This window comes from Oreochromis aureus, linkage group 6 (assembly GCF_013358895.1).
Source record: "Oreochromis aureus strain Israel breed Guangdong linkage group 6, ZZ_aureus, whole genome shotgun sequence".
Lineage (NCBI taxonomy): Eukaryota > Metazoa > Chordata > Actinopteri > Cichliformes > Cichlidae > Oreochromis > Oreochromis aureus.
In genome coordinates, this window is record NC_052947.1 from 28,174,552 (window position 1) to 28,198,835 (window position 24,284).

At 39.6% G+C, this 24,284-nt stretch overlaps 2 protein-coding genes across 2 annotated transcripts; both read left to right on the plus strand.

The window, feature by feature from the left end:
- Positions 1–356: 356 nt before the first annotated feature.
- Positions 357–3,248, plus strand: LOC116334069 (CD209 antigen-like protein E). Its single transcript, XM_039614120.1, has 6 exons — positions 357–523; positions 948–1,040; positions 1,122–1,268; positions 2,124–2,263; positions 2,394–2,494; positions 2,780–3,248. Exons 1-6 carry the CDS (start codon positions 436–438, stop codon positions 2,931–2,933), a joined length of 723 nt encoding a protein of 240 aa, XP_039470054.1. The 5' UTR covers positions 357–435; the 3' UTR covers positions 2,934–3,248.
- A 15,128-nt stretch (positions 3,249–18,376) lies between these two features.
- Positions 18,377–22,529, plus strand: LOC116334082 (CD209 antigen-like protein E). Its single transcript, XM_031757411.2, has 6 exons — positions 18,377–18,529; positions 19,960–20,049; positions 20,573–20,629; positions 21,489–21,631; positions 21,724–21,824; positions 22,023–22,529. The coding sequence occupies exons 1-6, from the start codon at positions 18,412–18,414 to the stop codon at positions 22,168–22,170; spliced, it is 657 nt and encodes a 218-aa protein (XP_031613271.2). The 5' UTR covers positions 18,377–18,411; the 3' UTR covers positions 22,171–22,529.
- Positions 22,530–24,284: the final 1,755 nt, after the last annotated feature.

Sequence of the window (24,284 nt, forward strand, 5' to 3'; positions counted from 1 at the left end):
AACGTTACTTGTTTTTTCCCTCTGTTTCACTATATGAGAAAAGCACCTAAAATAATACACGGTGTGCCGCGAAGCCACAAAATGCAGAGTAGACATTGTTTTCTAGTGTATTCTAGTGCCAGCTGTGGGACTGACTAGAGATGGTGTAAGATTTCAATGACTTTGGATTTTTTTTTAGCTCTGAACAAAGTGAGAACCACATTCATGTTGCTGCCAATACAAAGTGATGTGATAAATATAGTCACTTAAAACAATTCACACCAGCAGCATGTGGTTTTCTGATGTTTATCATCTGTACGAAAAGCAGTGTTGAATTAGGTACATAGCTCAGAACAGAAGACAATAAACACAGCAGGCACCTCAAGGCCCAACAAAACAGGACTGAGTGAAGAGTTGACTGAAGTAAGACCATCAGATCATCACAGAAAGAGGAAAATGAATGTTAAAGCTTCAAATACTGTCTATTCAAATGTATCCGAAATCCAAACTTCACAGTCATACATGACTGGACCTCCTCGCTCAGGTAAGGAAACCTGCACGATTACCTGCTTTTTTCCACACAGAAATAAGTACATCTTCTAAAACAACTTTTTTTTAAAAGGCAAACACATGGCGCTGAGTTACAGCACTGTATCCTTCTTTTGTATCTGACCTTAGTATTCTATACTTTACATTTTAATATAAACCTCAAAATAACCTGAAAAAAAGTTTACAATCATGCTCACTTTCTTAATAAACTGTAATAAAATGGAAGCAAATCTGGGGCACTGATCATTAACGCCTCATGGGGTGCTGTCCTGGCTCTCCTGTTGGACGTTATGTCTTTGACTACCATCCTGAGAGCAACAAAATATTCAGTCAGTAGTGAGTAAGTTGGGTGATTTGATTTGATTTCACACTGAGGACCAAAAGAGATGACAAATAACTTCTATCTTCCGGTGCTTCAGGTGTGAAGAAGATTTCCTGTAGATATACTGCAGTGTTTCTGGGTCTCCTCTGTCTTTTCCTCCTTGCTGGACTCTTAACTCTGGTTTTCCTGTGTAAGTACTTATACAACATGCTGCTAAAATACTTAGAAAGTGATACAATTTAACAGTTCTTGATGCTTATGTATAAAACAGGCAAATCTGAGTTGGACCAGGAACAAACCAGTTACAAAGAGCTGGAAGACAAACTTAACCAGTTAAAAGACAGTTACAATGATCTGGCTAAAGTGCGAGAGCAGCTACAACAAAAACTTGAGATCACAAGGACAAATAAGCTTCCGAGTAAGTTATATATTTCTTTGTTCTTGTTGGGTTAATGTCATCACTCAAAGTGATCTGTACATATCTACGTTTAGCCATCAGCAGAAGGGCTACAGTGTTTGCATGCATGTAACGTTTGCAGCTGTTGTAAATGTTGTAAGTCTAAAAGGTGACCTTTGACACTTTTTTCCTCTAGCCTACAAAAAACCATCTTAACATTAATGTATCACCAATGGTCTTAATGCAAAATATGACAATTGTAGATCAAAAAACTATTGCAGTGACAAAAATCTCACTACCATAAACTCTTAAGAGTTTATCAAGGTTCTCTGAATTGTGTAGAGCATGTTCAAACCTGCACAATGACATTTGTTCCAGATTTGTTTTATTAGTGTTGCTTAAAAGACAACTTGCACTTATCATTTTTAGTGAGATAAAGTAGTTCCCTCTAAAAGTCAGTCACAATTCACCTTTGAATCCATGAGTTAAAACTAACATTGTGGTTTTGGTCATTTCCTTCCTGTTTGCCCTCTGACATCACCAGTTTCTGTTGGAACAATCTCTTTGAACACAAGAGATCACTTTGTGGGAAAAACCCAGTTGATCAGCGGTGTCTGAAATACTGTCTGGCATCAACAATCATGACATGTTTAAATTACCTTTCTTCACTTCTTAAATCTCTTAATTTTTTAGAAACCAAGTAACTTAACCTGAACCCCAGTTTCAATCACTGTTTCTTTCTCTTAATAGCACAGTATCCTACTGGAATGCCCACTGGGCCTCTCCAACCTTCAGTTTTATGATGGAAGCAAATTAGTTCTGTTGCACTTACTGTAAGTTATAACCTTGCTCTGTTTTTATGTGCTGCTGACAAAGAGGACAAATGTCCTCTTTGGGTGAGTTTTGGTCCCAGCTGTTACTACATATCAAGTGAAGTGAAGACCTGGGAAGAGAGCAGAAAGGACTGCCAGAGGAGAAATTCTGACTTGGTGATAATCAACAGTGACGAGGAACAGGTGAGAGATAATAATAAATACCTGGCATTTATTAGTGGTAAAAGCACAAAAATGTTGGGCTTGGAACGACAATGCATGAGTCAAACATACTGCTTCAGGATTATGATTCTTTTGCTTTTGTTTTGGGCAGAAATTCATTATGAGCCTAGGCAAAAGAGTTTGGCTTGGCCTGACTGACCAAGATGAGGAAAATGTCTGGACATGGGTGGATGGGACAACTTTGGCCAAAAGGTATTGAAATACTAATGCAAAGTAAATTTGCAGCTAATGTTAATATAATTAGATTTTAGTGTAGTATTGGATAATTCTGACCCAGTGATAACACTGGATTTATTTTGTCCTACTCTGGAGATCATGAAGGTGAATGCAAAATCCAGTATATCCAGTTTGCCGACAGTTAAAATATTTCACTCTAGGCTTAAACTTCATACACTATTAACTTTATTTCCCATTATTATTAATGCAAAATATATTTCACTAGAACACTGTCCTTTTATCAATTTTTTCCGGTCACAGCTACTGGTACCATCCACAGCCTGACAATGGAGGAGACGAACATATTGAAGAGGATTGTGCCGAGTTACTAAATTACAACAATGATTTGTTACTCACATGGAACGACAAATCTTGCTTAAAAACTAATCACTGGATTTGTGAAACTGTGTCATAATGGAAAAATTGAAGCATGAACGTTTTTTTAATCATTACAATGAACCTTTTAGTGACTTAGCCTGATCGATTGATAGTTGGAGATGACTGGCTACTGTGTAAATGTAAAGTGTGATGTACTTTCATCATATTTTTCAGTGAAACACTGGGGTTTTTTCAGCATTTCAGCACCTTATATTAGTAGTTAGTGGGTTAATTGTTTCGAGGATGAACTTTTTCTGGTCATTTGTAATTTTCTATTAATCACAATACAAGACATTTTTTGGTTCAGTCTGTTTCCTGGGTTCAATTTAAATACTGTTTTAGTGTTGCTGTAGTTTTGGGTTTCATTTCTTGTTTTGAATTTATTTCTCATGAAGTTTTTAATTCCCTCTGTTTTTCACTCTTTATGGCCTTTAAATGGTAAATGGCCTGTATTTATATAGCGCTTTACTAGTCCCTAAGGACCCCAAAGCGCTTTACATATCCAGTCATTCACCCATTCACGCACACATTCACACACTGGTGACTTCCCTTTGTCCCTTCTTCAGGTTTCCTGAATATTGCAGCCCTAATTTCTCTTCATGTTCTTTGTTTTCTGTGGCTTCTTGTGGTTTTTTTTGGGGGGGGGGAGCTCCAAATGTCTTAATGTTATTTTTCAAAAATATAAAATCTCTTACTATTGTCACAGAGATGATACCCTGTTTCTTTCATGTTCAATCAACATTCAGACCTTCGCTGCACTTACTGTGCTCTCCACATCTGTCCAATATTTATTTAAACCCATAAAAAAAAAAAAAAAGTACTACAGAGTTCAGCATGAAGCACTTGACTTGAAGCAGGAAGACGCAGGCCATGTGACATGTCATGTCATCATGTATCATACTGTATCGCCTAAAAGTATTTAATGCAAGTTTAGTCTTGTTGCAATATAACAAATTTATTTTTTGTTATTTTATTTTTCCCATGCTTCCATGTATGTATTTGTCTTTGTTTCATCTATTTAGATATAATGCTATTCTCTCGAGCTTTTATGACAAGAATGACCCTTGTAGTAATAGTTCTGTAAACATTGTACATCGAGCTGAGTTCATGCTGAATTTGAATTAACGTGTCATGGTGGGTGACACCGGTGTGTTTCAGAACAGGACCCAAAAGCAGATGGTGAAAGAGGAACTGCAGATTTCTACAAAAAAACGAGCCTTTATTGTGGCTGAAGGCAGTAGCAAACATGAAGCTATGAAAAAAAACTGTGACAACTATAGCATGTATAACAGACGACCTGACAAACAACCAAAGGAAGACAGAGGACTTAAATACACAAAGGAGTTGATCAGGGAAGTGGGAACACATGGGGAAGCAGCTGACTGAAATAAACATAATGACAACACTGGAAAAGTGAAACTAAACACCATGACAAAAAACACACCAGACTCTTTCAAAATAAAACAGGAAACCTTGAGAAAATAACAATAAAGGAAGAATAAAACTAAAACACACAAAACACTAGGTCGTAGACACAGTACCGTGACATAAAGTAAGTTACTCCTCCTTTTTTGAATTTGTCTGATATTGAATATTCATCTAAATACATGTTTTATTTCAAAATAAGCAATATAAGCATATAACCTATAGTTACATGAAATATTCCTCTGTATAGATATGTTTCCAAAAAGTTGATTCTGTTCATCTGAAGGTCTAAACACTATGTCCAGATGAACAGAATCAACTTTTTTGGTTTCCTTACCTGGATAATTGAGCATGCATCAACATACTGATATAGTTATTGAAAGACCTCAGGTTTAGTGCTGATCCATCCGACCAGCTGAAGGGCCCATCTCTGCCATGTAGACCAATCCAGACCAAGAGATAAAAATCTCCATCCAGACAATATATGTCCCTCTGATGAGATATTGGACAGCAAGTATAAGTCTTGCACTGAAAATATTATTCAAGTAAATGCATGTCTGTATCAGTCACACAAAAAAAATCTTAATGTTATATTTTCATATTATTTACTTATTATTTCAAATGCACTGACCTAAATTTTGTTGTATTTCATTGCAGTGGATTTCATTTTTTACTATAACTTTTACACCAGGCAACAATTAGAGATTATTTTTAACTGTGAATAAATCACCTAATTTTCTCCATTAATCAGCAGAGCTCTCAGTGTTATAACGTATTGGTTAACTGTCAATTCTCAACTGACACACTGATTAATCAATTAAGCTTTTCAGTCTAACGTTACAACTTAAAAAAAAAATTGTAGACTAGCTAAGCTGTCATATAAATATGGTTATGTAAAAAACATTTCCCACTGAAATATGAAGATGCAGAAGTAGAAACTGGCATTATGAGAAAAATAACCCCCAAAACATTCTGTGGTTATATGACCAAACAGAGGCAAGGGGAGGTCCTTCTGCATTTCCGTCAAAGTTACACCTGATAAAATCTTTAAATATATGTGCTTGGATATATTTTTTTTTTATCTGCATTCCAAATGTACTTCTTGTTAAAGTAAGTTTTAATTTAACAATTCTCACTGTCAATCCCCACCAGGTCAGCTCCTACACTCTTGAAATACTTCCTGCTCTCCTCCCACGTCTCACCCAAGACTCACTCCAGTTAGAGATGAAGTAACATCTAGAGTTCACTTCCCTCCACTGTGAATGACAGCGCTGAGAAGACGCACCACAGCTCAACTCTGCGAGAGAACAAAAAAAAGTCACAGACTAGGCAATTATAGAAATGTGTCAGTGGCATTTACTGTACTATGAATATAAATCATGTATTCTATTTAGCTGTTTAAACCGTACATTGTACTTGCATATCAGACTATACTGAAGCTGAAACTTGGATCATACTATGCAAATAACTCTAGTGCCTCCTAGTGCCAGTTTCAGAAAAGACACTCTATGGCCTAAAATGCTAGACATTTTAAATTAATTAATTAATATTTGCTCTTCTAAACTGCCTGATCGAATACATTAACTTGATACAATATAAAAAATTTAAAAAAAAAACAAGAAGGACAAACATTTATTTCTTGTTCCCTTTCCTCACAGTGGCAAAATCGGAATTAATACTGTAATCAAATACATAAATACCTGTATAGTAATTGATTCTGAAATACAATTAGTATTATGCACCAGCACGTCATTGCATAAAAAATCCTGGGACACTTGTATAATAAGGAACTATTTTTACATAAAAAACCCTTCAATGTTTAGAGACAAACCCCCAAATTTCCCATAATCAAACTGTGGGCAACAACAGAAAAAAATAAAATAAAATAGCCTGTCCCTCTTATCCTTAAGTTTTGTTATGTTGTTTAGGAGGTGAGTGTTTCTGTCTCGAACTGACTTTAAATTGCTGTTAAAAGATTTGAATCTGTCTTGTAATTCACCGCAGTGACTTGCCCTGTTAGGCTCACAATCCATCGGCATTACGTTGCACTCTGGGGTGGATGATTTGCTACTGTTTTACACTAAAGTAAAGAAAGAAAAAAAGCAAATCTATTTATTTTTCAAGTCTTCTTACTTTTGAAATTCACAAACAAAGGATAATACTCACACGAGAGGCGGAAGCAAGATTGAGAGTGGTTTGTATGACACAGCACAACGAAGCTGAGTAAAAACAGCATCTCTTTAAAAAATCATCATTTTAAACTGATGCTTGTTTCTCTTGTTGGTTTATCAAAGAAGCCAATGCACTGTAGATTGTTATAGAACATCATTTTTATTATTTTTAACCATTAACAATTTAATGTCATCACACTGGCCAGATTAATGTGAACTCAACAAAGCCCAGTGAGAGGAGGAAATGTGGGATAGAAAAAAAAGTTGTCAGTTTACAGCTGCTTCTATTTTATCTGTTCCCTGCATCACTCTGAGAGCATCAACAGAAATCTGATCACTGACCCATACGCCCTCTGCAATGTTCCCTCTAAGCTGCGCACGTGCGCAATTGCGCACTGTTGGCACGGTCTCTGCGCAGAGAAAATCTGCGTTGCGCACATAAAAAAAATTCTAACCTGAATTGAAATTAAAGTAAATATTAAAGTAAATATGTAAATTAGCTAGCAAAGCGGCGTGGCTAATGTGGAGTGAAGCCACGTTAATGACAACTTGTACAACCTTGGAGATGTGAGCAGGACAGACGGAACAACTGACGGAAAAAGTGTGGACTTTATACCAGTTTTTAAATTGTGTTGATAGGCCTCATAAAACCAGAGTTATGATAAAAAAAATATGCAATGTTTGGTTTTCTTCCTGAATACTATCGTTGTTTATATTTACTACTGCGGGAAGAAACAGTAAAAAAGGCGTTTTATAAGGAAAACGCTTGAAAGCACTCTCCGCCTGTGAGCAGAGACGAAACCAAAACACTCCACCCTTTCCCATTGGTCGAAAAATGTACCATGTCGACCAATCAAAACATGGCATTTAGTTGTTAAGAAACGGAAGGAAGTTTTAGGAGTGACGATGGTGGTTTGAGACGTGAGAGATTTGCAACGTTTAGCGCAAATCTTGTGTAGTTAGTGTGTAGTGTAGTCAATAGTTTTGTTGTGTGTGTCAGAACAATGAGGCGAGTGCTGAATGTTACAGGTGTTACAGGAGTGATACATCTCCTGTTGTCACGCCTGCAGGTATCAGGCTGTTTTTCTCCTTTATCTCTAGTGGACAGAAATTATTTTTTGGAGTGGCATCAGATTTGATGCAGAAACCTGATTGTTCTGTAAATATTTTGAAATGTTTGTTTAAAAAAAACAGCCCTGGCTGCATTTTTAGGTAAAGAGCTGCAAAAAACTTTGTTTGCAAAACTCAGTAACTTTTTTGAAGAAGTAACTATATAATTAATTGCCCAACATTGGTCATTATATACTGTATTTTGCAGACAGAGAGTTACAGGACTCTCACAGACCACAGACTCATACTCATAATACAAGTCAGAGTTTTGTTTTTTGTTTTTTGTTTTTTTGTTTTTTAAAAAGAAAGAAAGTTGTGTTTTCAAAATTGGAGTTCAAGTTATTTTTACTTCCAATAGTGTTAACATACTACACAGCTCATGAAGAAGATTTTTTTATTATTATTATTATTTTTATTGTAAGTGGGCTAAAGCTGTTAATTAAAAGTAGTCTAACAGAAATGTAAATGCTGTAATTTTATTATTTTAATAAACATGTAACTTGGATGGATTCGACGCTGGCGTGACCACAGTGCACACGTCTAATGTCGCTCACAGTGGTCCACGAGATCGCTCAGGGAGTTTGTGTGTTCACTCAGGCACATGAAAAATTAGAGGGAACATTGGTCCTCTGTCTGTGTATTTCAACAATAATGAGGAATCAGAATTATGGTTTACAGATTTGGAAATCATAAGAATTGAGGATGCAAACTGAATGTTGCATCCTCAATCTAAGCCTTAAAGCATGTCCTGCTTTAGATAATTGCAACTCCAAACCTTTTTGCATGTACTATTTCTTGTCCGTCCTCGTTATACCTTTGCAGTCTTTTTCACAGTCATGCTCAAGGAAACTTGGACATGTGCACCTGAGCCCAGTGTGACTGTTGGAGTTGCACAGTTGATGATGTGTGTTACATCAGTCTGTTATATATACACTTCCACTTCCAAATAATGCAACATCAACCATTAAGTAATTGGCTTTCACTGCCAATGTTGACACTAAATTCAAATGTAAAATGAGTCTTTTGCTGTTTCACATTACAGGTTCTAGTGATCAGCTGAGTTTTGTGATTTGATTCATGATTAATCGTAGTATTCATCATGGTATTCTTAATCATCTTCCTTGTTTTTCTGTCTGTGCCTCCCTGTGTCTCATTTATTTTGGGGGGGGGGGTTCATTTTCTTTACTGTCAGTTTTGTTTCATGTCTAGCTCTCCCTGATTCTCTGATGCTTTTAGCCTTCATTGTTCATTTTTTAAAACTTAATCCCCGGCTGTTTATGTCTCTGTAAATTATCTGAGATAATCATTTGAAAAACTGAACTTTTACCACACTCTGTTGCTTCATCAGGAAGATTACGCAGTCTCAGCTTTGTCATCGAAGATTACGCAGTCTCAGCTTTGTCATCGGTCACTAAGAGATATGCAATGTTGGAAATTTTGGTTTGTCACCTCAAGCATTACCATTCAAAACATTTTTATTGTTGCTATTCTTTTCCCACATGGCTGCATGACTAAGAAGAAAAATCTTTGCCATTTGTTTATTTATTTATTCTGCGGCCTCACAACCTTTTTTAACCACAACATTTTTACTGCCATCGATGGTACTGCAAACAAACATTTTAATAAATGACCCAGTGTTTCTAGTTTTAAAAGACTTACATACATTAATATTAAAATGACTTGCTAAATATTATCATGTTTAACAAAATGAGTAAATGCTGTCCTTTATATATTTGTATGGTCTTAATTTATCCCACATTATATGTTGAATTGGGCTTTTCACAATATCAGATTTCACTACAATTAAGATATCGTTACGTGTCTGAAAAATATAAAATATAAATATAAATGCTATGAGCCACACAGAGGTTGGTTTAGATTTGATTGGGCAATATATATATATATATATTTTTTTTTTTTTTTTTTTTGTCTGTCCCATTTGGTTCTTAAGCCGTCAGAATTGTTGTCTGAAGACCAACAAGGATACCAAATGGATTTATTTTGCCAAATGGATCATCATGGCATTGCCGTATTGGTCCATTTGATCAAACTTTGTTGTTATTATTTATTTTATTTTCAGTTGTTACAGATGGGACAGACATGACTGGGGATAGGAAAGGGAGAAAGAAAGAGAGGAAGGAAAAGAAAACAGAAGGAAAAGGGACAGTGAGAAAGGGCACTTACAAAGACAAAGAGAAAAAAAAAAAAAAAATCTCCTGGATCACCTGTTGAGAGAAAAGAAGAGAAGACAAGCAAAAAAAAACCAAACAAAAACAAAGCAACATACTAAACACAACACCATCACGTTAATCTAGCTGAGTGTGAACAGCAGTAAATACTAAATATTGAAAGTTGTTGTGCAGCACGCAGGACAGACAGCGCACAATGTGCTTTGAAGTAGCAGCTAAGAAAGGTGTAGTTTATGTCTACGAACAGTGAACACCCGTGTGCACACCTGTGTGGATCAACGCGCTTGTATACAAAAGGTTTTCCCATGTAACGGTCTGCTAGAGGGTGTGGAGGCCCATAGCCCCATCCCCAGGGCATGAAGCAGGCATGGAGGAGATCCAGGCTCCAGACATCCAGAGGACCCAGAGTGCGAGAGCCCAAGGACTACCACACGGAGGGGCATCCGTGCCACCTTCCTGGGAAGGGCTGAGGAGATCCCCAGACGAGGGGGTCACCCAGTAGCCACGGAGCAGAAGCCAGAGGGGGCTGCACCGGCGTGCCCGCCGGCTCTGCCGGCAGCCAGCTGTGCCAGAGTGAACCGAGTTGCAGGCCCCGAGGCCGGAGGCCCGAGGGCCCCCTTTGCCCCGGAAGAGGCCTGACCGAGCGACAGGCATCGGGCCCCGCCAAGTAGCCACCGGGAGTGAGCCGGTGCATACCTGAGCGCCCAGCCCCGGACACCAAGAACCACCAATGCACCAACCCCTGAGGGCATCAGTTACCAGCAGGGGAGTGTGGTGAGGGGAGATAGCCTCACACTTGGAGGGCCTGGGAGTACCAGGGAGGTGGAGTCTAAGACCCGACCTGACATATAGACACAGACAAACAGGCACACACAGACATAAACATGCTTTCCCACCCTCATGCACACATATACAAACACTCAGCACTCACCCAACGTAGGGATAGACATACATAGACATGTACACACAATCATACTCCCCAAACATACTCTATGCCCTGGGTCCAGGTACCCTCGCCCCCAGAGGGGAAACGGCACCAGACCCAAGAGATGTGACCCTTTCCCCGGGTGGAGGCAAGCAGACCGCCCCAGGCTCCGCAGCAGCAGGGATGCCAATCGGACAGCCAACACCTCCTCCCAGCCCCCCGCCCCGATGGCTAGTAGAGAACGGGGGTGTGTGAAGACCCCATACCTCCCTCCTCCCGCTCATGTGTAGTGTTGCTGCGTGTTGTTCTAAAGTGCATTTAAAACAAGGGAGGGCATGGTGCTGCTGCCAGAGAGCAGCAGGTGTTAGCACGGCCCCTCCCGAGAACCCTCAATGTCTACATGGATTTAAAATTGAGAGGTGGGCACCGGCGCCAGAGGTAGGGTTGAATACACAGACCGTCCTCTGGACGCCGTTAACGTGATCACCCTCAAGGCCCTATATATATATATATGTGTGTGTGTGTTATGAGAGTGTGAATAATGTGGATGTCTAAGTTGTGAAATAAAATTGAGGCACAGGTGGCCAGAAGGGGACAGAGGGGGGAATGCCTCCCTGCACCCTGGTGACACACCCGCACCCCAAGGCCCTACCTGTGTGGGTGGGTGTGGTGGAGCGGGAAGAGGGAGGCAGCCGGGATGGGGAGGAAAGAAGGGAGGGGCAAGATGCCCCTCCTTAGGGCCAGCTCCCGGCTGACCCCAGTAGGCACCCCCGCCCCTAGTACCCACCAAGGCAGGGAGCCCAGGCCCATCCCGATCGGGGCCCACGGCAGCAGCACCGCTAAGCCCCACAGGACCTGGGGAAGCCCACCCCACCCCACCGCAGAGGAAACTATACCCACCCCAACATTCAATCATCTCCAGACTACACAAGACAACAGACACCCAGGTTAGGTTTATTCTCCACCTCTCCTGTGTCTCTCCCCACCTGCAGAGTGGACTTCTGCAAGGATGGAACAACCTCCTGCCAGTTGAAGAGTCCCCAGTTAGGTCGATGCACCAGAGGCACCCTGCGCCAGGGCTGAGCCCCGTGCACCCACCGGCCCACAACCTCGGCGACACACCGACGAGGGACCGAAGCCCCAAGGCCCAGCCAGAGCCCCATCACGGAGACGGCACCCCAACCCCAAGCCCCCGCCTGCCCCGGATCCACTCAGGGGCAGCCAGGCTACCAGGCCAGTAACCTCACGTCCGCCAGTACAGATCATCCCCAGCCCCGCTGCACGCAGCCACGAGGAGAACACCCTCTAAGAGCGACCAGAGCCACTCACCAGGTTATGACCACAACCCCGGGTTGTGCCCCTCCAGGATAACGTCTCTAGGGGTTCTCCTGGCGCCCTAAGCCCATCCCAACCTCCACATCAACCACAATAGCGAAGGCAGGACCAAACCATGACCCCCCACCCCACTAGGTGATGAAGCCGATCAAAGGAGCCCAAAGGGATTGATCAAATGTGGTGGCAGAGGCTGTATCAAGACTAATGTGATCTATTAGATGGTTTTTATATTGATTAGAATTAAGATTATTTTTATTTTTCCAGTTAAGGAGGACCGTTTTCTTGGCAATGCATAGGGCTGTAAAAACAATGTGGGCTGTGTTTATTTCTGCAGTGACCTCATCCAAGTTGCTCAGCAAGCACACTAAAGGGGAGGCTGGAATGTTACATTTCAGACACTTTGATAAGTCTTCACATATCTCACGCCAAAACTTCTGCACTCGTGGACAGAACCAAAGGGCGTGGATGTAATTGTCTGGTGTATTGCCTTGACAGTGTGAGCAGTTGTTGGAAGATGTAAAGCCCATCTTGAACATCCGATGACCTGTATAGTGCACTCTATGTAGTATTTTGTATTGTATTAATTGCAGACTGGGATTTTTAATCAATTTAAAGGTTTTAAGCATACCTGAGACCAGAAGTTTTGGTCTAAGCTTACTGATAAATCTGCTTCCCACTTTGCAATAGGAAGGATATTGATTCATCTATTTTAGAAAGTGTTCTGTATATTTTAGATAATAATTTGGGGGATTTAAGAGTAAGAAAGTGTACCGCACTTGGTGGTGTTTGTAATTCAGCTTGACTGAGGTTAAATCTCTTTTTACTATGGATTTAATTTGTTGATATTCTAAAAATCTTTTCTTGTTGATCCCATATTGTGTAACTAGTCTGTCAAATGGAATAAATTCTGTTCCTCTAATATATGTTCTAAGTATTTAATTCCTTTACAACTCCATTCTGGAAAATTAATCATATTATTGTTTTGTAATATGTCAGGGTTATTCCAGATAGGTGTACGTTTGCATGGGATTAATGAGGACGCTGTCATTTTTAGAAACTCCCACCATGCTGTCAGAGAAGAGCTGATGTTGATGCTTTTAAAGCATTCATGTCTTTTGATGTTTGAGCTGATAAATAGTAGGTCTGAAATTTCTAGATTATTACATAGTGCCTGTTCTACATCTAGCCAGGGCTCATCTAAGAAGCTGTGTTTAAACCATCTAGAGATGAACTGAAGCCTGTTGGCTAAAAAATAGTGATTAAAGTTAGGCAGATCTAATCCTCCTTTATCCTTGGTCCTTTGTAATGTTTTTAAGCTGATACGTGGGGGTTTGTCTTTCCAAAGGAATTTAGAAATACATGAGTCTAGAGATCTGAACCAATCTTGTGATGGCTTATTTGGGATCATTGAAAACAAATAGTTTATTTTGGCAAGACCATCATTTTTATAGCGGCAACCCTTCCCATGAGTGATATGGGTAAAGATTTCCATCTAGCCAGATCGCTTTCTACTGTCTTTAAAAGCGGGATGTGGTTTAATTTAGTTAATTCTGAAAGCTTAGGAGAGACATTAATACCTAAATATTTTATATTTCCAGATTGCAGTGGTGTAGGAGAAGAATTATGGAAGGAGCAATTAATCGGAAGAACTGTAGATTTTGACCAGTTGATTGAATAATCTGAGACTCTTGAAAAGAATTTATCAATTCAATCACCCCAGAGATATTGGTTTGTGAGTTTTGGAGAAAAAGTAACACATCATCTGCATAAAGGCTGATTTTATGTTCTACATTCTTGCATTTTATGCCCTTAATTACTGAATTCTGTCTAATTGCTGCTGCTAGTGGCTCAATAAAATTGCAAACAGTGAAGGGAGAGTGGGCATCCCTGCCTGGTGCCCCTCAGGAGACAGAAGCTGGAGGATGTTTGATCATTTGTTCTGACACAAGCTGTTGGGGAATTATATAATATTTTTAACCAGTTTATGAAAGAGGTTCCAAAACCAAATTTGTGTAAAGTTGCAAATAGAAATTTCCAGTTAACTCTGTCAAATGCTTTTTCTGCATCAAGAGACAATATTATGGTTTCAATGTTTTGCTGCATGAGTAGTCTGTTAAATTAAGTAATCTACGTGTATTTGTTGATGAGTGCCTACCTTTTATGAAGCCAGTTTGGTCAGGATGAATTAAGAGGGGTTATTTTCTCTAATCTCTTTGAGAGAGCTTTGCAGATTATTTTAAGGTCTACATTTATAAGGGATATTGGACGATAGCTTGAGGGATATACAGGGTCTTTGCCTGGTTTTAGTAAGAGACTGATATTTGCAGAGTTCATATTTGGTGGTAGTCTGCCATTTTCTTTGATTTCCTGCAACATTCTGTGAAAAACTGGTGTTAGAATCGTCCAGAATTCTTTGTAGAATTCTGCAGGAAAGCTTCGCCTGGACCTGGAGCCTTATTATTGGGCATACTTATCAGGGCTTCCTGGAGTTCACCTGGCATCAGTGGTGAATCCAGTGCCATTGCTTGGGTGTCTAATAATTTTGGAAGAGTTATGTTGTCCAGAAACTGATCAATTTCGTTTTTAGATGGGTTTATTTGTGGTGTATATAAAGTTTCATAGAAATCCCTAAAAATTTTGTTTATTTTTTAAGATCATATATTGTATTCCCAGATAAATCTTTAACAGCACATATAGTTGTTTTTCTTTATTGATTTTTAACTGGTTAGCAAGAAATTGTCCAGATTTGTTACCGTGTTCATAATTTTGCAGGCGAAGTCTTTGTACTAAGAATTTAGTCTTTTTATTAATAATTTCATTTAATTCTAGTTTTGTTTTATGTAAATTGTTTAATATTTCTTGATCTTGGTGTGATACATAGGCTTTTTTTCTAAGGATTTGATGTTTTTTCCAGTTCTTGAATATTTTTGTTTTCTTCTTTCTTCTTATGTGATGAGAAAGAGATTATTTTACCTCTCATCACGGCTTTCCTGCTTCCCAGAGGACAGATGCTGATGTTCCAGGAATGTCATTAAAGTCTAAATATGAAGTCCATTCTTTTTTAAAGTATTTGATAAACTCTTCATCTTTGAGCAGCGATGTATTAAATCTCCAGTTTTTACTTGGTGTGGTATTATTCTTCTGCATTAGTGTTAAAGATACAGGAGCATGATCGCTGACAGCTATAGGATGAATCTCAGTGTCTGAAATGTCACTCAGCAGTGAGCTGCTGACCAAAAAAAAAAAATCCAGACGAGTAGGAGTGATGAACATGTGAGAAGAAAGAATATTCCTTACTGTTAGGGTGGAGGGAGCGCCATGCATCGCAAAGACCAAAGTCGCTCATATACTGTTTGATTATATTTGTGGACTGCCAATTACGCTGAGTTCCTGTTGTATTTAGCCTATCCATTTCTTCATTTAGTCCCAGGTTGAGGTCTCCCCAAGAACAATTGTGCAATCTAAGTGTTCGGAGAGTGCACTAAAAAAACCGTGGAAGAATGAGGGTCATCAACATTCGGACCATATATACTTACAATACCTAGCTTTTGGTTAAGTATAGATAGTTTGACTATTAGGAATCTGCCCTCTGGATCTATAACTGTATCGAGTACTGTGAAATTAATATTTTTATGTATTAGAATTGCTACTCCTCTTTGTCTAGAATTATAACAGGCTGAGAACACATTAGGAAACTCAGGTGTATAAAGTTTATTCAGACCTGTGACAGGCATGTGGGTTTCTTGTAATAAAACAACGTCTGCCTGTAGTTTTTAAGTTGGTTAAGTATTTTTAACCTTTTTTCCTAGAGCCAGCTCCATGCACATTCCATGAGACAAACCTTAGCGTGCCCATAGTTGTGTGTTTGTGGCTAATGACATATGCTGTGTGTCTTGCTTAGACGGGTGAGGAAATGGAAACACATCATTTTTTTTTTTTTTTTTTTTTTTTGTAAATAGAGAGAAAATGCGCAGCGTGAAGCTCCATAGGTCTGACTATGTGTGTGCATAATAACTAAAATGAGCAAATGTGCGTGTGTGTCCTATATCTGTGTGCACTGTGTGGCTGTTGTAAATGTGTTGCCTTTAAACGCATGTGTGTGCGTGATCGTGCAGAGTGAGCATGTAGAAATAGACAGTGTCCTTTGTGGATGGATAGGGAAACAGGTGATCGACATAGTGAAAGAAAAGAGAAGCAAGGAAACCAAAGAGCAAGGTGAGCGACAAGAGAGAGAGAGAGGGAAAAAGAAATAAGAACGGAAACATTCCAATTAAAGCATTGGCGGAGAGTGACGGTAACGTTATACTAAATTAGCAAACTGATATTACATAGTTAAGCAAAAGTTAATACAAGAGAGTGTGAGTGAAGAGAATAGCGCAGCGGATTCTTATCTGGTGTGCGGTCAATACAGCCATGGAGTGATGCCGGGTCGCGGTAGAGCTGTCCGTCCACGTAGAGCCGGTCCACGGCGATGACAGCCCGGGAGCCTTTCTGAATAAAACTACGTCGGACTGGGAACAGGACCCTGCGTCGTTCCAGAATCTCTCTGGGGAACTGGTCGTTCACGCTGAAGTCCGTTCCTTTCAGCTCTCTGCCGCGACTCTTCACCTGCTCCTTCTGCTTAAAGTGGCCGAATTTGGCCACAATAGGACGCGGTCTCCCGCTTCCTGTCTTCGGAGCCCCGATGCGATGCACTCTTTCAAACCCTATGTTTTTCACCGTGTCCTCCGGCAGCTTCAGGTGGATTTTAATGAAGCTTCTCACGGTCGTTTCCGGTCCTCTCCGGCAGACTCTGGAATACCAGAAAACACAAGATTATCTCTCATGCTACGGGCTTGTAAATCCATAACGGTCTCTTTTATTTTTTATTTTCTAAGTTTAATTGGGTCACATTTTCGGTTAGAGATTTGACCGAGTCCCGTAGCGTGGCGTTTTCTGCAGCAAGTGTTTCCACCTGCTTCTGGCTGAACTCCAGGGATTCTTTTAGAGATTGAAATTCCCGGTGTAAGATCTCCACCAGGGACAGCCTCGCATCAAAACTGGACAATCGCTTATCGATTGACTCCAGGATGTCGACGATATCTTTGCCGGCAGGCGATGTTGTGCCGGGGGAGTCTGCCGGGTGATATCTTTTAGATGATGGCGTCTCAGTTTTGGCCGGGGAAGGCATGCTCTGGGCCTTCTTCATTACTAAATCTTCGAAGCACCGGTCGATGTATTCTTGGAGAGCGTCTAAACTCTCCTCGTTGTTCTCCAGGGTGTTAGAGATGATAGGGCAGATGTTGTTAGTTATATGACAGTTGGTTAGTTTATTTGACAATACTGAAGATTAAAGAAACTTTGTTAAATTCTAGGCTACCATTCGTTTGTTTTGTTTTTTTCCGCCAAATCTCCGGCGTCTGACGTCACCTACAACATGGGTCCTTACCTTACCGCCGTCACTTCCGTCACTTACCTCTCCGCCAATTTGTCTGGGCAATATTGGGCAATATATTGTCGTAATAAAAATTAAAAAATGGGCTGCTATCAGTGCTTGTAGGGCCAGTGCACAGTTGCGCTTCAAGGCAGCCTGTAGCCTGTATAATTCCAGGCTACAGGCTGCCTTGTAGCCTGTAAAAACTGCAAAACAATTCAATTCAGTTTTATTTATATACACCAAATTACCAGTCCAGCCCTATTTATGGGTTACTTTAAAAAAAAAGAAGGTTCACAAGGTATTACAGGAAGCAAAGGAATTGATTAAATAAAAGAGAAAACAGCTGCACTGTAAAGGCTCGAGGTACAATTCTGCATAAATTATTTATAAACAATCCATAAAGGTTAGTTATAAATATATTTAAAATAGATTAAATTACTGAGTCCTCCAAATTTGACCACGGCCTCATCCACACTGCAACAAACTCCTATGGTTCCTCCCGCCGGTTGTGGATGCAGAGCAGGGCTGGCCCATGTGCCCTGGCTGATCACCATCGGGAAAGGCCAGACTACCAGACCCACTATCACTGTTGCTTTTTCCATAGTATTCTAAAGAACTGCTTTTAGCATTAGTTTTTGTTGGGAGAACCTATACTACAGGCAAACTGCCCCTTGCAACAAATCACTATTAACTATGCCAGACAAATAGAATTACTGGCTTTGGAACACTGGGTGTTCCCCCAGAGGAACTGGTCCATTGGAAGTGGATAAAGGACAATGTGCCTTAGTTGTGATATTTGTTGAGCTTGGAGGGGGTGAAGGGTAAAACCTGTGTAATACTGAGCAAAGTGAAGGACAGAAAGAGGAAACAAGCAAACAGAAAAGTATAAAAGAAGAAGTGGATTCTACATCATCATTGACACTCTCCAGGCAGTTGTTTAAAAGATGGCAAGAGCTGCCCATCGAGAGCAACTAGAGATTACTATGGATTATGCAAATCTGCCTGATGTGTCAGCCAGAAGTCGCTCTAATAAACACAGTCAAGGGGCTCCTGCTGCACCAGGTAAGAAATAAATCATTTTGAATTTTTCTTTAATAGCAACAAGAAAAACACATTTTTAAAGCTACATTTTAAATTAAGCAATAATTGATGTACACATATTACTGATGTATACATATTTTGCAGTGAAAACTCTTACTGATCTAATATGTCATTTTATTCATTTTGCAGTTTTGTGAGCTTATAATGAGCTTTTCTCTCTTCGGTATTTATTTATTTGGGCAGCGTGGTGGTTACTGTTGCCTCACAGCAAGAAGGTCCTGAGTTCAATTCCACCATCAGGCTGCGGTCTTTCTATGTGGAGTTTACATGTTCATCCCGTGTTTGCGTGGGTACTCCGGCTTCCTCCCACAGTCCAAAGACGTGTAGTTAGTGGGGATAGGTTAATTAGAAAAACTAAATTGCCGATAGATGTGAATGTGAGCGCAAATGGTTGTCTCTGTCTACGTGTTAACCCTGCGACATACTGGCAGTCTGTCCAGGCTGTACCCTGCCTCTTGCCCCAAGACAGCTGGGATAGGCTCCAGTGCCCCCCGCCACCCTGAAAAAGGACGAGCAGAAGCGAATGGATGGACCCAAAACCTCGAATTCCTAGAACTCAACTTTTTTTGAATGAATGAAGAAGTCAGTGCCACCAAAATTAGAAGATTTTTGAAAAAAAACAGGAAATGTTTATAAACTTTGGCAGAGTGACAGCAGAATGTAGAAATCTGTTCTCCATTTCTGTTTATACCAGTCAATTCCTTCTCTACCAAACTATCATTTATGAACATAACTAACTGCTATTGTGCATCGAAGTGAATTCTAATTTAATGGGTATTTTAAAAAAACAAAGACATAAGTTCTCATGTACAGTAATGCTGGGGGTGGAGAGTGAACCAGGGTATGGGATGTATAGCTATATATAGAGCAATTGAGTAAACAACAAAAAATATTTTCACAGCACTGCACAGAAAAAAAAATGTAGACCATCAATACTACAAACACATAAGCATACAGAAACTTGCATCGAAGGCGCTCCTGGGTTACAGGGAAAGAAGTGCCATGCTGTGTCCATCTTCTGCATTCTGTTCTCTCTTTCCTTTGCAAAACCACTACACATTCTTACTCCACCATGCTCGCAAATTGATGTAACTGTTTCAAGTTTTACAATTGTTTTTACGTAACTCATCCCCATAATTTTCAACTAAAATGCTTTTACCAGGATCATCGTCTACATAAAGAAAATTCATTTACAATAACTATCCAAACAGTCATTGTTTATACTGCATATTCGCCTAATATTTAAATGAAAACGTGAAAATGCAGATATCTTAAAGTTTTGTGAGTTTGACAGGTTATGATGAGTAAGGTTAGCCCAAAAATTCTGCAGGCCTGTTTCTTTAAAGAGGCTACTTAAAGGGGACTTTTTGTTTTATATGGGTGTGTTGCAGGGAGAAAACTATTCAGACTGGTTGCTGTTAGCTTTGGACTCCTGTGTATCCTCCAAGCTGCCGTCAACATCTCCCTGCGTCTTGCTTTCTGTAAGTAGCGTAATTAAACATTTACACACTTTTTTTTTTTATCAGAAATTGGACCAGAGTACTGCCCTAGTTTAGCTTTTTGTTGTTGTTGTTGTTTTATCACTGTGTACATTATTGATTAATGACAAGATAGAACAGTTGTAATCCTGTGTCTAGTTTTCATTTAGCTCACTAATACTGAGGGCAAGGAATAGTAATACGTACTGTTAGAATTAACAGTTGTTTGACATTCAGACAGAGAAAAAGATTTGGGGAAGTTTAGATTCAAAAACTTCAAGTCATCATGCAACCAAAGAACCCCTAAAGATTGCGTTAGAAAAAGAAAGGGACTTTCCAGTTAAAGTCATGTTTCAGTTTTTGAGTACCAAAAACTCAAAATAAAGCCATAGTCATGAGGTACTTACATTTCACTGTGACACAAAATGTTTTCCAGTATCGGTTTGATGAAAAAGTAATTTTAGGGGTTTTTTTGTAGGGACGGCTTGTCTTACATTCTGTTGACAACATGTTTCTGCTTTTGCAGACAATAACACATCATGTATTAAGACAGAGGAGGCAGAAGAGCTGAAAAACCTCACTGGTAAGCATGAGTTTGAAAACTTTGTAAAGAGGCCTTTCATACACCTATATGTATATATACTAAGGGTTAATAATATCAACACTTTGGTATACCTGGGTATCATGTAGGATATATTAGATTAAATGAGTCTTTTTTTATTGCAAATCAAATTAATGCAACATTCTCAAGCTGTAAATGATATTTACATTCAAATGGTTATAGCAGGATTTTGTTCTGTGGTAGACGGCATGATTTTATTCACTATCTGGAGTTTGTTCAATGAAAATTTACACCAACTTAAACTTAACATGTTACAGCATTTTACTTCTCACCTTTTGTATTTGACTATTTTTACCCTTGCATGCCCTTCCTCATTAGCAAACACTTGTGTAAGTGCTGTAAGCAAGACTTACAATACTTAAAGGAGATCTATTTAGCTCATCCAGCTTTATACTTCTTATTCTTGGACTCTGCTTAGGTTGTTGTGCATTTCACAGTCTATAATACCTCTTAGGCCTCTTATGTTCAGCATTCTTGCGGCCTCTCGGTTTATCTTTTATTTAAAAAACAAGCACTTTCCCTTTTAAGAAGACTCAGAGCATTTGAACTGTGACCACAGAAGCCCTGTGTTGACCTTATTAGGAATATCATCTCTAAATGACAAAATACTGATCACAGCAAAAAGATAAATAAATCAATAAATAAATCAAAGAGAGCCTCTGAAGTTTGATAATTTGGCTTAAAGACATTTTTTTACATAAGCTGACTATTTAAAATGTTCTCATTTTTACATGAGCTGAAGTTTAGAATAAAACCGTTAATGTAAATTTATGTGTTAATCTCTGAAATATTAAATGTTGTTTTTTTCCTCCAACAACAGATCAATATTTTCAACCAGGATGGGTCTATTCCCGCCCAAGTTTTTATTATATTTCTTCTGTTGCGAAATCCTGGAAAGACAGTAGAGAGGACTGTTTACAAAGAGGTGCAGACCTGGCAATTATCAACACCAAAGAAGAGCAGGTTTGTGAATGTGACTTAATAATAATGGAAAGAAACTCATAAATACGTGATTAGTTCCATTATTTAATTTTAATTTACTTTTGATTTGCAAGGACTTTACAAGAAACTTTAAAAAACTCATGTGGATTGGACTAACTAAGACAGCCATGAAAGGGACATGGAACTGGGTGGATGGGACTCCACTGAGCAAAAGGTTTATACATTATTGTTTTATTCTGCTTTAATCAGTGGTAAAACTAATGCCCTCACATATTGTTGTGCCAGATTAGAATACTGCAGTTTATTAAAGGAAGCTATTTGAATTTTCTAACTTTCTAACTTGCCCACATTATAGTGAGCTGCATGTATCCTGGATTAAATTCTCTGTTTTGTTTTTTTGTTTGTTTTTCAGTTACTGGGGGCCTGATGAACCCAATAGTTTTGAAGGAAAAGATGAAAACTGTGTTGAAATAAATTTTTATGATTTCGAAAACAGCTGGAATGACATACCATGTGAAAATCCAAACTTCTGGATCTGTGAAAAGAAACTGGCTTCTTAAGTAAGCCAGTAACATCGTGCAAGTACACTTCCTCATCTGAGGGCTTAAAATCACATTTCATGTACAAATGCCTGAAAGCTGTCTCACAATCCTTTGACTGCATATGTCAGCAGTGATATTGCATATGTGCATATGAATATGTGATATTGATGAGATGTTTTGCTGTTTTTCTCACACACAAGTTGTCAAGTGCAGGAAGTTTGATCACACAGTTCAACATCTTAAATGACTAAAATAACTAAGGACTAAGTCTGGTTGGTATGTTTAATTGTCTGCCATTTCTCTTTTTACATGTTGAATTTTCTTTGCTGCATAAAAAGGACGTCTTTGACAGCACTCTAACAAATACTCAGAACAAGAACTCAATGAAGATCTAAGAGTTGTAGATTGAAGTTGAAGATAGAAGTTGAGAAAGTCTCCTGGATCCATTTATAAAACAACTGCAGATTTCAAGATCATTGGTTCAAACAAACGTGTAAAAGTACAAGTTATTCCAAAGAGTAACCGCTTTGCCAAGGTCTCAAAGAAGGCCAACACTCTCACATTTAAATGTGACAAAAATGCAAGGAACTAAGAAATCAGGAAGGGCACAAATTGTTTTTTCAAAGCACTGTATGTAACGGTCATGTCACGCTGGTGGACGGACTCAAGCGCAGACGAGGCAGCTAAAATACAGTTCCTTTTATTGATACACGACACCAGGTGCGACTATATACAGGTGAGAGGGCAAGGGGGATCCAGGAAAGGGGCTCTTCACACACGAGGGAATCCAGAAACACCGCACACCAGCAACTAAGCACACCCAGGGCACCAAGGGAAAGGGATTCCTGTCCACAGGAAACAAGCGATTAATCACACGAAGTAACAACGCCGAAAGGCAACAAGAAACTAACACTCTGGAGCTTACTACCGAGGTTACTCAATATTCCAGCGACGAATAGCTCAGAGCCCCAGCCTTAAGAAGAGCCAGAGATCCACTGTAAATCACTCGTGATCAGCTGCAGGTGCGTGGGCCAAGGGCAGGAGCCCAGTCAGAGCTCCGCCCAGGCAGACAGGTAGGGGAGAGAGAGAGAGAGAGAAACAACAAACACTTGTGGCCACACTGGGCTGGCCTGGGAGACACAGGGACCATGACAGGTCAATACATTTATTTACCAATAATCATGCCTCTTCTGTTCAAATGGTAAATGGCCTGTATTTGTATAGCGCTTTACTAGTCCCTAAGGACCCCAAAGCGCTTTACACATCCAGTCATCCACCCATTCACACACACATTCACACACTGGTGATGGCAAGCTACATTGTAGCCACAGCCACCCTGGGGTGCACTGACAGAGGCGAGGCTGCCGGACACTGGCACCACCGGGCCCTCTGACCAACTGCAAATCCAAATCCAAATGCAACCTTCAAAGATTAATGCATGCTCTTATCACCTCTCTGCCATGCACTTTTTTTTTAATCAGAATTTGCATTGCTTGCCTACGGCTGGTGCAAAACGCTGCAGCTTGATTTTTATGTGGTGCAAGCAAACAAGATCATGCCACCTCAAATCTTAGCTTCCCTTCACTGGCTTCCAGTTTGTTTACTAATCTATTTTAAAAGGCTTGTTGTGGCCCCTTTTATCTGTGCCAGCTGCTGGAAACATAAGTCCCATCTCATTCTCTCAGGTCAGCAGACCAGAGGCTTTTTCTTGTTCCAAAGATGCAACACAAACTCAGAGGTTATAGAGCTTTCACAATTTCACACCAGACTTCTCCCTTTGCCATTTTTAAATTTCTTTTGAAGAAACACTTTTACGCCCTGGCCTTCCGACCAGTTCAAAAGTTCACTGTCATCTTGAGTTACTTTTTATGTACTCCTTTATTATTTAACTTCTGCTGCTGTTTTGTGTTTCTATATCTGTTACCCTCCGGCCTGTGTTTGTTTTTTATGTTTGGTGATATTGATAGGCCATGTTGGTGTTTTTAAAAGTGCTTAATAAATAAAGTAATACGGTATTGTATGGTATATTTAAAATAGAAGCAACTGTCATGTAGCTGCTACAAACAGGTTAAACAGAAAAACAGAGTCACCTATAAAAATAATTGCATCAGTCATCAATTTCCTGTTGAGCA

Excerpts from the sequence above, each read along its gene's own strand:
- LOC116334069 (XM_039614120.1), top strand. The coding sequence starts at position 436 with ATGAATGTTAAAGCTTCAAATACTGTCTATTCAAATGTATCCGAAATC. Across the intron at positions 1,041-1,121 it reads CTTAACTCTGGTTTTCCTGT|GCAAATCTGAGTTGGACCAG; the intron begins GTAAGTACTTAT and ends TGTATAAAACAG. Across the intron at positions 2,495-2,779 it reads GGGACAACTTTGGCCAAAAG|CTACTGGTACCATCCACAGC; the intron begins GTATTGAAATAC and ends TTCCGGTCACAG.
- LOC116334082 (XM_031757411.2), top strand. The coding sequence starts at position 18,412 with ATGGCAAGAGCTGCCCATCGAGAGCAACTAGAGATTACTATGGATTAT. Across the intron at positions 20,050-20,572 it reads CTCCCTGCGTCTTGCTTTCT|ACAATAACACATCATGTATT; the intron begins GTAAGTAGCGTA and ends CTGCTTTTGCAG. Across the intron at positions 21,632-21,723 it reads TCAACACCAAAGAAGAGCAG|GACTTTACAAGAAACTTTAA; the intron begins GTTTGTGAATGT and ends TTGATTTGCAAG.